The sequence below is a fragment of the Chlorocebus sabaeus genome, chromosome 5 (genome assembly GCF_047675955.1).
Source record: "Chlorocebus sabaeus isolate Y175 chromosome 5, mChlSab1.0.hap1, whole genome shotgun sequence".
Lineage (NCBI taxonomy): Eukaryota > Metazoa > Chordata > Mammalia > Primates > Cercopithecidae > Chlorocebus > Chlorocebus sabaeus.
Window position 1 is genome coordinate 8,801,719 of NC_132908.1, and position 13,827 is coordinate 8,815,545.

The window sequence follows — 13,827 nt, forward strand, 5'->3', positions numbered from 1 at the left end:
CAGGTGCGCAACACCAAGGCCTGGCTAATTTTTTAAATTTATTTTTAGTAGAAACGGGTCTTTCTATGTTGCCCAGGCTGGTCTCGAACTCCTGAGCTCAAGCAATCCACCTGCCTCTCTGCCTCCCAAAAGTGCTGGGATTACAGGCCTGTGCCACCGTGCCCAGCCTCATGTACAAGTCTTTGTAGAGACATGTTTTCTTTTTCTTTTTTTTTTTTCTTTTTTGAGGCGGAGTCTCGCTCTGTCGCCCAGGCTGGAGTGCAGTGGCCGGATCTCAACTCACTTCAAGCTCCGCCTCCCGGGTTCACGCCATTCTCCTGCCTCAGCCTCCCAAGTAGCTGGGACTACAGGCGCCCGCCACCTCGCCCGGCTAGTTTTTTTGTATTTTTTAGTAGAGACGGGGTTTCACCGCGTTAGCCAGGATGGTCTCGATCTCCTGACCTCATGATCCGCCCACCTCGGCCTCCCAAAGTGCTGGGATTATAGGCTTGAGCCACCGCGCCCGGCCTGAGACATGTTTTCATTTCTCTTGGATCAACGTTAGGATTGGAGTGGCATTTATCACAGCTAGGGGCAGTAGAATCCATATGAAGTTGTGAAATATGTATTCATGTGTAGTGTATAAAGATTTTACTATAAATTGCTTTTTTATTTTTCTTTTATGTTACCATTGGGGCATTACATTGAACTTTTTTCTTCCCCGCAGAGATGGAGTCTCTCGCTCTTGTCGCCCAGGCTGGAGTGCAGTGGTGCAATCTCGGCTCACTGCAACCTTCACCTCCCGGGTCCAAGTGGTTCTCCTGCCTCAGCCTCCCGTGTAGCTGGGATTACAGGCGCCCACCACCACACCCGGCTAATTTTTGTGTTTTTAGTACAGACAAGAGGGTTTTACCATGTTGGCCAGGCTGGTCTCGAACTCTTGAGCTCAAATGATCTGCCCACCCCAGCCTCCTCCCAAAGTGCTGGGATTACAGGTGTGAGCCACTGTGCCTGGCCTTGACTTTTTTTTTTCTTTTTTGAGACAAAGTCTCACTCTGTTGCCCAGGCTGGAGTGCAGTGGCATGATCTTAGCTCACTGCAAACTTCACCTCCCAGGTTCAAGTGATTCTCCCGCCTCAGCCTTCCGAGTAGCTGGGATTACAGGCACATGCCACCACGCCCAGCTAATTTTTGTATTTTTAGTAGAGAGGGGGTTTCACCATGTTGGCCAGGCTGGTCTCAAACTCCTGACCTCAAGTGATCCGCCCGCCTCAGCCTCCCAAAGTGCTGGGATTACAGGCATGAGGCACTGCTCCCAGCCTGAACTTTGTCTTAACATGTGTGTTAAGAAACATATATTTCTATGGATTTCATCCCGGGATGGCCAAGGGCCCACTGCAAATGTTTCTTAGAGAATGGGGATCTGGTGGCTGGTAGGATGAGACGTAAAGCTCAGGGTTTATGTCAGAAAACACCCGAGAGGCCCAGGCTCGGCTGGAGCTCTTCCTGTTGCAGAAGGTGGGGAGCAGGCATAGGCAATGGGTGGGATGGGGCTGGGGGGCACTGCCTCTCCCTGCTTCCATGTGGTGAAATCTGACCCTCTTTCCCTTTGCGGCTTCTGGGGTTTTCACCTCACCCTGCTGATAAGTCAGACATATATTCTGCAGAGTTTCCTGTTTCTCTCTCTCTCTCTGTTTTCTTTTTTGAGATAGGGTCTTGCTCCATTGCCCAGGCTGGAGTGCAGTGGAGTGATCACCACTTACTGCAACCTCTACCTCCAGGATTAAGCAGTCCTCTTGCTCAGCCTCCCAAGTAGCTGGGACCACAGGCACGCACCACCACACCTGGCTAATTATTTGTATTTTTACTATTTGTAGAAACAGGGTTTCACATCGTTGCCCAGGCTGGTCTGGAACCCCTGGGCTCAAGCAATCCTCCTGCTTCAGCTTCCCAAAGTGCTAGAATTACAGGCAGGAGCCACCATGCTCAGCCTCCTGTTTCTATCTTATTCTCTTATTCTTTGATCCCTTTTTTTTTTTTTTTTTTTTTGAGGCAAAGTCTCACTCTATCGCCCAGGCTGGAGTGCAATGGTGCAATCTCGGCTTACTGTACCCTCTACCTCCCTGGTTCAATTGATTCTCCCACTATTATTTGTATTTTTAGTAGAGATGGGGTTTCTCCATGTTGGCCAGGCTGGTCTCAAACTCCTGACCTCAGGTGATCCGCCTGCCTCCGCCTCCCAAAGTGCTGGGATTATAGGCGTGAGCCACCATGCCCGGCCAAGGATCTCATTCTTCTATGGCTGAATAATATTCCATCATGTTTAGGTACCTCATTTTCTCTATCCATTCATCCACTGATGAATGACATTTAAGTTTCTTCCTTTTTTTTTTTTTTTTTTTTTTGAGACAGAGTTTCACTGTTGTTGTCCAGGCTGGAGTGCAGTGGCATGATGTCAGCTCTCTGCAACCTCCGCCTCCCAAGCTCAAGTGATTCTCCTGCCTCAGCCTCCCAAGTAGCTGGGATTACAGGCATCTGCCACCACGCCTGGCTAATTTTTGTATTTTTAGTAGAGACGAGGTTTCACCATGTTGGCCAGGCTGGTCTCAAACTCCTGGCCTCAGGTGATCCACCCACCTCAGCCTCCCAAAGTTCTGGGATTACAGGTGTGAGCCACCGCACCCAGCCTTAGATTGCTTCTAAATCTTGGCTGTTGTGAATGGTGCTGTGGAGAACGTGGGCGGAGAGTTATTGTCCCATTCTACAGATGGGAAATGAGGCTCACATCACCTCGCCCCAAACCATGCAGCAATTGCAGGCCAGGCTAGGACTGGAAACTGGGCCCCTGTGCTGCCCCAGTGCGCCCCCCACAGGCCGTGTAGGATGAAGTCCCCTCCCCAGGAAGCATCCCTCTGCCGGGGGTCTCAGAGAAGAGGGGGCTGGGACCTCAGGCTCTGGGCACACCTGCTTCCTCTGTGCAGTGTCCATGCTCTCGGTTAGGGCTGCTTCCTTCTGGACAGTCACCTCCTGTCTTTGGCCCACTCCCTGCCACTGTTCCTCTGCACAGTAGGCTCGGGGGTCCTCTCAGAACAGGAAGTGGATCTTGGCACTTTTTTTTTTTTCCCCGAGATGGAGGCTTGCAGAGATCGCGCCACTGCAATCCAGCCTGGGTGACAGAGCAAGACTCCGTCTCAAGGAAAAAAAAAGGACATGTCTGGCATCTGTTTCCTCCACTAAAATGTGGGCTCCTTGGGGTAAGTAAGCGCCTCATCTGCCTTGCTCAGTTTTGTGTGCCTGTCATATATTAGGTGCTCAATAAATGCACGTTAAAGAATCAGGGTGGGCCGGGCACAGTGGCTCATGCCTGTAATCCCAGCATATTGGGAGGTCAAGACAGGAGGATCACTTGAGGTCAGGAGTTTGAGACCAGCCTGGCCAACATGGTGAAACCCCATCTCTACCAAAATACACAAATTTAGCCAGGCATGATGGTACGTGGCTATAGTCCCAGCTACTCAGGGGGCTGAGGCAGAAGAATCACTTGAACCTGGGAGGCAGAGGTTGCAGTGAGCTGAGATCGCCCCACTGCACTCCAACCTGGGTGACAAGAGCAAGACTCTTTCTAACAAAGAAAAAAGTTGCTACTTGACACACAGACACTCCACACACCTGACACACACATCTCCCATCACATCCACACCCCAAGGCTGTCTCAGTCTGGAGATGGCCCTTCCTCCTCCACCAGGCAGGCCTCCAGGCTCTGAGGGAAGGGGACGGAGGGATGGATAGATGGACAGATGGCAGCTGCTGGGGAAGAAGTGGCCCTGAAACCCCCCATCCCTTCAGTTGGGGGGCCTCCATCAGTTCCTGGGAACGAGAATTCCTCTTCCTCCTTTTCTCTCCCTGCGTAAGCATTGTGACTGGAGTAGGCAGGGTGGTGCCTACAGCAGCCTCTATACCTCATTCGCCCCCATCCCGCCCGACCCATCCACTCCCCACCGCGAGCTGGAAGACAAGACAGTCAGGATGGTTCGCAGAGCCGGAAATTCAACCCAGAGAGGTTAGGGGGACGCCCCGGTATGACCCAGCAAGTCCCCAGGCAGATGAGATATATGGGACCCCACTGCTGAGCCAGAGTGAGGAAGGCAGGGCTCTGGGGGCAGCCAGCTCCTCCCCAGGCAGGAGCAAGCCACTGCCCCATCTCCAGACACCTCTGTAATCCAACGCCCCGCACGGCTTGTGCAGTAATCACAGGTACAGCTCATTCTTCCCATTCCTTCTTCCTTATTATCTCATCGCCTCAGCTCAAGCTGGGCCCTTCTAGGAAGAGAAGATGAGTAGGAAGGAAAAAAATGTCCTATCTCCTTTTCCCATAAACAGCCCTGGCCACAGAGTCTTCCTGATGGTACGCAAAGAAAGCGTAGCCCAGAGAGGGCGAGTCCGGTGCCCTAAATCACGTAGCAGGAAAGGCCCCACACGGGCCTCCCCAGGTCCCAAGCTGCCAAAACTCCAGGCTCATTGCATTCCTGGGTGGCCCGCCCCCTGCCCTGGCCTTTGTGATTCTGCTAATTGAATTTATTGTCATGGTTCTTTTTAATATGTTAATATTAATTGCCAACTTACTGCAAGCTTTCGTCCATGTGCCAAGTATGGAGCTAAGGGCTTCATGTGGATATCTTTTTTTTTTTTTTTTTTTTTTGAGACAGTCTTGCTCTGTCACCCAGGCTGGAGTGGAGTGGTGCAATCTCGGCTTACTGCAGCCTCCGCCTCCTGGGTTTAAGCAATTCTTCTGCCTCAGCCTCCCAAGTAGCTGGGATTACAGGTGCACACCACCACACCCGGCTAATTTTTGCACTTTTAGTAGAAATGGGGTTTCACCATGGTGATCACGCTGGTCTCGAACTCCTGACCTCAAGTGATCCTCTTGCCTGGGCCTCCCAAAGTGTTGGATTACAAGGCTGAGCCACTGTGCCCAACCCATGGATTTCTTTCACTCTTGTCATTCGAGCAATCTTTTTTTTTTTTTTTTTTTTTGAGACTGAGTCTTGCTCTGTCGCCCAGGATGGAGTACGATCTCAGTTCACTGCAACCTCCTCCCAAGTTCAAGCCATTCTCCTGCCTCCACCTCCCAAGTAGCTGGGATTACAGGTGCGCAGCACCACGCCCAGGTGATTTTTGTATTTTTGTAGAGACAGGGTTTCACCATGTTGGCCAGGCTGATCTTGAACTCCTGACCTCAGGTGATCCGCCTGGCATGACCTCCCAAAGTGCTGGGATTACAGGCATGAGCCACCGCCCAGCTCATAACACTCTCAGCAGAAGGTATTATTTTTGCAGGGGAGGAAACTGAGGCTCAGCGAGAAGACACCTGTCCAGAGTCACACAGCTCGGAGAGAGCCCACAGTTGGACCAACTTCATCCTGCTCTGTGCCAGGCCTTATCTGAGGGATGAAGAGGTTTAAAAAAACCAACCCAGTCTTCCAGAAGCCCTGAACCATGTGGCTTCCTGGTGGGGCACTGTGTCCTGGGTGCTGAGGGCCTGGAGTCTAATTCAGCTCCCCCGCGGCCGTGCTGTGTGACTTCGGCTGGCTTTGCAACCTTTTCCGGCCAGGCCTGTGGGTGATGGGGTGGAAGAGAGGAGTCCTCGCCCCATGGCAGGGTTTGGGGCACAGAACCTGCAGTGGGAGAAATTGAGGCGGACTCACGGCAGCCCGGTGCTGCCCCCTGGTGGCGATGGCCGGGAAGGGCAGAGCCGGAGAGCATCCCCCCATCAGCTCCTTCACCCATTCACCTCAAGCCTTCCCCGGTTCAGACATCACGCCTGGGGTTCCAACCTGTGTTAGGGGGACCATCGCTTCAAAATCCCCAGGGAAAGAGGCAGTCCCCAACCCTTCCCAAAATATGTAACCTCAAGTCTCTACAAGAAGCCCAGACCTGGAGCAGTGGCTCACGCCTGTAATCCCAGCACTTTGGGAGGCTGAGGCAGGTGGATCACATGAGGCCAGGAGTTTGAGGCCTGCCTGGCCAACAAGGTGAAGCCACATCTCTACAAACACTACAAAAATTAGCTGGGCGTGGTGGTGCACGCATATAGTCGCAGCTACTTAGGTGGCTAAGGCGTAAGAACTGCTTGAATCCAGGGAGGTTGAGGTTTCAGTGAGCTGTGATTGTGCCACCGCACTCCAGCCTGGGCAACAGACGTTGGGCTGTGACGTCCAGTCCAGGCATTTCAGGCCCAGTGGGTGGGCCGTGATAAGTGGCAGATGTATTTCATTCATTTGTTCCTTCACACATACGATCTGGGGACACAGCAGGAAGCCATGCAGGCAAGGTCCTGGCCCCCATGGCTCCACAGGGAGATAATCATCAAACCTCAGACTCCAGCATATACAGGGAGAGGGGTGGGCGTGTGCTGAGAGGCCAAGGTCAGAGCCAAAGGAGCATCAAGGATAGAGCCAGAAGATGTGTAAGGGGCAAAGAAGATGGGCTCCTGGACAGGGATGCTAAGTTGACATCTCAAGACAGCTGGCCGGATGTGGCCAAGGGTAGGGTGAAAGGATCCTGGGGACTAGGCAACAGATTCACTCAAGATGCTGGTAAAGGCTGCCTCCACCGGAGAGCAGGGGGTCTGTGAAGTCCACGGAATGAGGAAGGGGTCGGAGGAGGAGGTGGGTGGAGGCGAAGTTTGCTGGACTCAGACAGGAGCCCATCGACAGGGCAAGGCCGTGTTGCTCAGTCTTTCACTAGCCCAGACCCATGTCCAGAATTTTGCCAGACATGGGAACAGCCTGAATGATTGAGTCACTAGATGCCTTTTTAAAAGCTATTCCAAGTGGTTTTTTTTTTTTTTTTTTTTTTTTTTTTGAGACGGAGTCTCACCGTGTAGCTTAGGCTGGAGTACAATGGCACGATCTCAGCTCACTGCAGCCTCCTCCTCCTGGGTTCAAGCAATTCTCCTGCCTCAGCCTCCTGAGTGGTTTGGATTACAGGTGTGTGCCACCACGCCCGGCTAATTTTTGTATTTTTAGTAGAGACGGGGTTTCACCATGTTGGCCAGGCTGGTCTCGAACTCCTGAGTTCAAGTGATCTGTCTGCCTCGGCCTCCCAAAGTGCTGGGAATACAGGCGTGAGCCACAGTGCCCAGCCACATTCCTAAGAGGACATGAACATGCTACAATTAGATCTTCACATACATCTGGTTAACTCCCTCAGGATAAATTCCTTCAAACAGAATGGCCGGGCTCTAACAGGACTACATTTCAGTCCATTGATCAGTTTCCCCACCCAGCTGTCAGAAATTTCCCACCCACCCACAGTGTGGGGCTGTGGAAACGTGGAGCAGGGCCATCTCCAAAGGCGGTTCAAGCCGCACCTGTGGGATGCCCCTGCCTTCCTCCTGCAGGAAGTGAGGACGAGGACACAGTGAAGGCACACATCACAATGGCTGTTCCATTGGAGCCAGGCCCAGCAAGAGGCGGCCGGGTGTGGCCCCAGCTCCTCACACCTCCTGGCAACCGGGCCTCGTCATGAGAATTCCTGGAAATAAGCGCATGAGCACTCAGAGCTCAGAAAGCGGTGCTGCCCAGCCACTGTTGCTAGGACAGAGGTCCTCCAGAGCACCCGGATGGAATCATCGCCAGGGTGAGGGCTCCCCTCATGCAGGAGTCAGGACTGGCAGGGACTGGGAAGAAGTCTACTCTGGAGCCCGCAGGAAGCAGAGAGGAGACGAGGGTCCCTGTGCTGAGCTGGGGGCTGCCCTCAGTCCTCACCACCCTTCCCCGAAATCCTACTGTCCCCACCAATCCGGGGGCCACAGAACCCAGTAGAGACTGTCGAGCAGTGGGGCCTTCAATGTGCTGTACTCTCTCTTAAAAGTGTTATAAGGGGCCGGGCGCGGTGGCTCAAGCCTGTAATCCCAGCACTTTGGGAGGCCGAGACGGGCAGATCACAAGGTCAGGAGATCAAGACCATCCTGGCTAACACGGTGAACCCCCCTCTACTAAAAAATACAAAAAACTAGCCGGGCAAGGTCGCGGGTGCCTGTAGTCCCAGCTACTCGGGAGGCTGAGGCAGGAGAATGGCGTGAACCCGGGAGGCAGAGCTTGCAATGAGCTGAGATCTGGCCACTGCACTCCAGCCTGGGTAACAGAGCAAGACTCCGTCTCAACAACAACAACAACAACAACAAAGTGTTACAAGGAAGTCGCCGAATGAGACTAATGACTCCCCCACATCAGGTATGACACTCCTGCCCATGGCCAGAGACAACCCAGGCTGAGTGTGGAGGCAGCAGGAGGCAGAGGCCGTCCTGGCCCTGGGGCTGCCTGGCGTGGAATTGGGAAAGTCACCAAATCTTTCGGAACCTGTTTTCTTTCTCACCTGGAAAACAGTGTAGACCATGTGCAGTGGTCGAGGGGATTAAGATGACAGTTGGCCGGGCATGTGGCTGACACCTATAATCCCAGCACTTTGGGAGTCTGACGCAGGAGGATGGCTTGAGCCCAGAGTTCCAGTCCAGCATGGGCAACATAGGGAGACCCCATCTGTACAAAACATTTTAAACAATTAGCCAGGGGTGGTGGCGCACTCCCGTAGCCCCAGCTACTCAGGAGGCCGAGGTAGGAGGATGGCTTGAGCCTGGGAGGTAGAGGCTGCAGTGATATATGAGAGCACTACTGCACTCCAGCCTAGGCAACAGAGTGAGACGCTGTCCCAAAAAAAAAGAAAAAAGAAAAAAGCGGGTTGATGTAGGGCTGGGCGGCAGGGCAGTCGCTAACTGGGCCTGAGATCAGAATGACTCTCCAGCTGGCAGCCGCAGGCCAGGTCCTTAGTTTTTGACCTTCAGTTTCTTGTTTTGTTTTTTGAGACAGACTCTCCCTGTCGCCCAGGCTGGAGGTAGTGACGCAATCTCGACTCACAGCGACCTCCGCCTCCTGGGTTCAAGCGATTCTCCTGCTTCAACCTCCGGAGTAGCAGGGATTACAGGCGCCTGCCACCATACCCGGCTAATTTTAATATTTTTAGTAGAGACAGGGTTTCACGATATTGGCCAGGCTGGTCTCGAACTCCTGACCTCAAGTGATCTACCTAAGCCTCCCAAAGTGCTGGGATTACAGGCGTGAGCCACTGCACCCGGCCGACCTTCAGTTTCTTCATCTGTAAAATGGGCATGCAGAACAGCCCCAGGTAGGGCCGCTGGGGCACGGGACGGGCATGAAACCACTTTCTGTCCCACAGGGCCCAGACTGTGGTGTGAAGTAGCTGCGGGCAGAGCCGGGGGCGGTTCCTGCTCTTTGAGTGCCCCTGGTCCTCAGAAGGGCAGCAGGAATTGGGTGACCAAAGCCCAGGTCCCTGTGCCAAGCATCCATGTGGTTCTCAGTGGAAACCCATCACCCACACAGCATTAATTGATCAGGCTCCCATCTTCCCCACTCCTGGATTACACACCCTGGATATCCGAGATCCCAGAATTCCTTGTCCAAACAGCCATAAGCCTGCTTCCAGGGTCTGCAGGGACCCTTCTGGAGGCCCCAGGACTGGCCAAGCAATGGCTACTGGGAAGCGAGGGGATGGAGCTGGGGTGTCCACACACTGAGAGGTTCCCTGTGGTTCGCTGGGACCCAAAAAGTCCTCCTTTGAAGGAGTAGATGGAACGCAGCCGTGTTTGGAGTCCTCCTGATCACAGGCAAGGGGATAGGGTTTGCAGTGCAGGCTCTGGAGTTAGACACATTTAAGTTCCATCCTTGACTCTGATGCTTATTTCCTGGGTGACCTCAGTCAAGTTACCTACCCTGTCTGAGCCTAGTCTCCACACCTGCAAAATTCTATAATACCACATACTCACCTCAGTGGTGTTTTGGCAAGAGTAAATGCAGTGGCGGGTGTAGCGCCTAGTACAGGATGCAGCATGTAATAAATGCTTAATACATTTTTTAAAAGATCATGAGGCCCCACACTATCTCCGCATCCTGAACTTTCTGGTGCTACCTCCAGGAACATCTTACATCTTAAGACATGAGGGCACAACTGGAGTCAGAAATATCTGGGTGTGGCTGGGGCTCACACCTGTAATCCCAACACTTTGGGAGGCCAAGGTGGGTGGATTACCTGAGGTCGAGAGTTCGAGACCAGCCTGGCCAACATGGTGAAACCCCATCTCTACTAAAAATACAAAAATTAGCCTGGTGTCGTGGCACGTGCCTGTAATCCCAGCTACTCGGGAGGCTGAGGCAGGAGAATCACTTCAGCCTGGGACTTGGAGGCTGCAGTGAGCCAAGACTGCACCACTGCATTCCAACCTAGGTGACAGGAAGACTCTGTCTCAAAAAAAACAAAGAAAAGAAAAGAAAAGAAATGCCTGGGTTCAAATCCCAGTTCTACCTCTAACCAGCAACCATGGGCAATTTTATTCATTCTTCTAGGCCTCGGCTTGCTGGCTTTCTTTTTTGTTAGAGACAGGGTCTCATTCTGTCACCCAGGCTGGAGTGCAGCGGTACAATCACGGCTCACTGCAGCCTTGAACTCCTAGGCTCAAGCCATCCTCCCATCTCAGCTTCCCAAGTAGCTGGGAATATAGGCATGCACCACCATGCCCAGTTAATGGCCTGTTTTCTATTCTGTAAAATGGGTACCTGCCTCAGGCTGAGTTTATTTTTGTTTTTTTGTTTTTTGAGATGGAGTCTGGTTGTGTCGCCCAGGCTGGAGTGCAGTGGCGTTATCTCAGCTCACTGCAACCTCTGCCTTCCGGGTTCAAATGATTCTCCTGCCTCAGCCTCCCGAGTAGCTGGGATTACAGGCGTGCGCCACTGTGCCCGGCTAATTTTTGTATTTGTAGTAGAGATGGGGTTTCACCATGTTGGCCAGGCTGGTCTCGAACTCCTGACCTCACGTGATCTGCCCACCTCAGCCTCCCAAAGTGCTGGGATTACAGGCGTGAGCCACTGCATCCGGCCTAAGTTTTTAGTTAAGTCCCTGGCATATAGTGAGCCCACTGATCTGAGGGTGCTTTTCTTCCTCTCTCCTAAAGATCCTCATCCTGCTGATCCCCCTCCTCCCTATGGTCCTCCTCCCCGGATATACTTTGAAGGCCCCCAAGTTCTTCCTGTAGGTGAGTGCCCCTGCCGGCCTTCCCTCCTCCCTTTCTGTCTCATGCTCGGAGCTGCCCAGAATGTTCTCTTTCCTGACCACTGGCCAAGACTCTACCCAAACAGCACCTCCTCTGGAAAGCTCTCCTCCCTTGACTCTGTAGCTGTGGGACCTCACAGCTGGCTAGCTGCCTCTGCTCCCATGCTGGCTGTGTTGCCAATGGCCACCGAAGCATCTCTCTCCAGAGGGAAATCACGGGTGGATGAAGCCTGTATACAGTAGGCGCTCAGGACGTTTTTATGGAGTGGACTCCCGTTCTGTACCCTGCAAACACACCAGCCCTTCCCCCCAGGTGGGGCCTGGGCTTTGGGATTTTCCAGGGAGTTCTCGGACAGTCTCCAGATTCAGAACTGCTGGGTTAGATACATTCCTGGAGGGCACAGTAAAGATGACATCACCATTGAAAAGCACCCTTTAGGCAGGGCGTGGTGGCTCAGGTCTGTAATCCCAGAACTTTGGGAGGCCAAAGCCGCTGGATTGCATGAGGTCAGGAATTCAAGACCAGCCTGGCCAACATGGCGAAACTCCCGTCTATACCCAAAATACAAAAATTAGCTGGGCATGATGGTGCAGGCCTATAGTCCCAGCCACTCAGGAGGTTGGGGCAGGAGAATCGCTTGAACCCGGGAGGCGGAGGTTGCAGTGAGCCGAGATTGCACCGCTGCACTCCAAGCCTGGATGACAGAGTGAGACTCTGTCTCAAAAAAAAAAAAAAAAAACAGAAAAGGGCCCTTAGAGCCCACTGGAGACCCCACTTCCAGCTATGAACACTTCTTTCCTTAGTTTCCTCCAAACCGGGGTGGGGGAGCCACACCACAGCCCCACATATCAGGGTCCAGATCCCAGCATCTCCCCGTCTCAGGTGAGCACCGACAGCCCGTGGGAGGTGAGAAGCCACAGGGGGCCTGACCTGGGGGGTCCCACCTGCTTCCCGCTCCCCACTGCCAGAGCTGTATGCCGGCATGCCTGTGGTGGGGACGTCCATGCCAGTGCAGGTCGTGTGTCCCTACTGTGGAAACCGCATCATCACGGTGACCTCCTTTGTCCCGGGCGCCCTCACCTGGCTGCTGTGTACCACCCTCTTCTTGTTCGGGTGAGTGGCCACCCCTAGGCCGCTGCGGAGGGCTGAGCATTGGCGTGGGTGTGTCCGGGTGGGTCCCTGCAGGGTAGGGGAGCCTTCAGGGAAAACAGCAGGACCAAGCTCGGGGAGGCCAGTTGGGTGGGCCATTATCTCCTTGAGAGGAGGCAGCAGCCCTGTGACCCAGCGACCTCCCATGAGAGCAGCGTCCCGGGAGCGGAGGGGTGAGTGATGCTGGCAAAGCAGCCAGCCCAGGGCACCCAAGACAGCTGCTGCTGTCACCAGCAGCCAAGAACACGTGGGTTCAGGATGGCTCTTACCTCTCAGCTGAGTTAAAACACACAGAGGGGCCAGGCGTGGTGGCTCACGCCTGTAATCCCAGCACTTTGGGAGGCCAAGGTGGGCGGGGTCACTTGAGGTCAGGAGTTAGAGACCAACCTGACCAATGTGCTGAAACGCTGTCTCTATCTCTATTAAAAATATAAAAATTAGCCGGGCATGGTAGCGCGTGCCTGTAGTCCCAGCTACTCAGGAGGCTGAGGCAGGCAAATCGCTTGAACCCAGGAGGCGGAGGTTACAGTAAGCCAAGATTGCGCCACTGCACTTCAGTCTGGGCTAGAGTGAGACTGTCTCACACACACACAAATACACACACACACACACACACACATGCCGAGGCCCCTCCCAGACTCTGCCTGGGCCCCAGGTGCGTCCAGCGTGCAGCCTGAGAGATGGCTCCACTCACGCCCAGCCTCCGCTCTGGGACTGCAGGTGCGTCCTAGGCTGCTGCTTCCTCCCGTTCTGCATAAGGAGCCTAATGGACGTGAAGCACTCGTGTCCCGTGTGCCAGCGCGAGCTCTTCTACTACCGCCACCTGTGAGCTCCTAAGAAATAAATGCCAGGGGCGCCACCTGGGCACACCCCATGTCCTTGCCTCCTGCTCTTGTCAGCCCAGGAAATTGGGCAGCCACCTCTGCTCCGGGAGCCTGTGTTGTGTGTGTGGCGGCGGCACTGTCCTGTCCACCTCCATTCTCTTGACTCCTTAGAGCCACAGTCCCTAGTTCAGCCCCATCTTTCTGGGCTCCCTCCTATCAGCTCAAGCCTCTGCCTCTTAGGGAAAAGTATCTCCCTGTAAGTCCAGCCAGGAGGGGAGACCTGTTCTCCCTGATACCACATCTCATCCACTTCGTGCACCTCAACCCACATCCGGGCTCACTCTGGGCCCTGCCCCTGCCTGGTTGACCAGCGGCTCCGTTGCTAAGTGCAACATCCAATGGGCACTCGCTCCTTCGCTCCTGACTGGGTTCTCTGTAGCCCTTGGCACTCTCCCTCCCTTCCCTCAAAGACCCCATCTCCTGGGCTGCAGCGGCTCTCCAGCCCCTCCTGGTGGGTTTGTCACTCGGCCAGTGCTCCTCAGGGTCTAGCCTTGGCTCCTGCATCCCACCTGCAACCTTCTCCCTAAGATGCTTGGGGCCCTGCAGAGCCAACAGGTCTCACACTAACTCCCTCCTGCCTCTTCTGAACCTGGTGGCTGGGACGAGTGGGTGGCAGTGCCCCTCCAGGGCAGCCCTTCAGTCCCATCCTTCTTGCCCTGCAGTGATTTCTTCCCTCCCCTTTATCCTCTC

General features: G+C 54.0%; 1 protein-coding gene across 1 annotated transcript; it reads left to right on the forward strand.

Annotated features, from left to right (window-relative positions):
- Window positions 1-11,984: 11,984 nt before the first annotated feature.
- On the forward strand, window positions 11,985-13,082 carry LITAFD (LITAF domain containing). The gene is made up of 2 exons (XM_073015703.1): window positions 11,985-12,217; window positions 12,974-13,082. Exons 1-2 carry the CDS (start codon window positions 12,087-12,089, stop codon window positions 13,080-13,082), a joined length of 240 nt encoding a protein of 79 aa, XP_072871804.1. The 5' UTR covers window positions 11,985-12,086.
- Window positions 13,083-13,827: the final 745 nt, after the last annotated feature.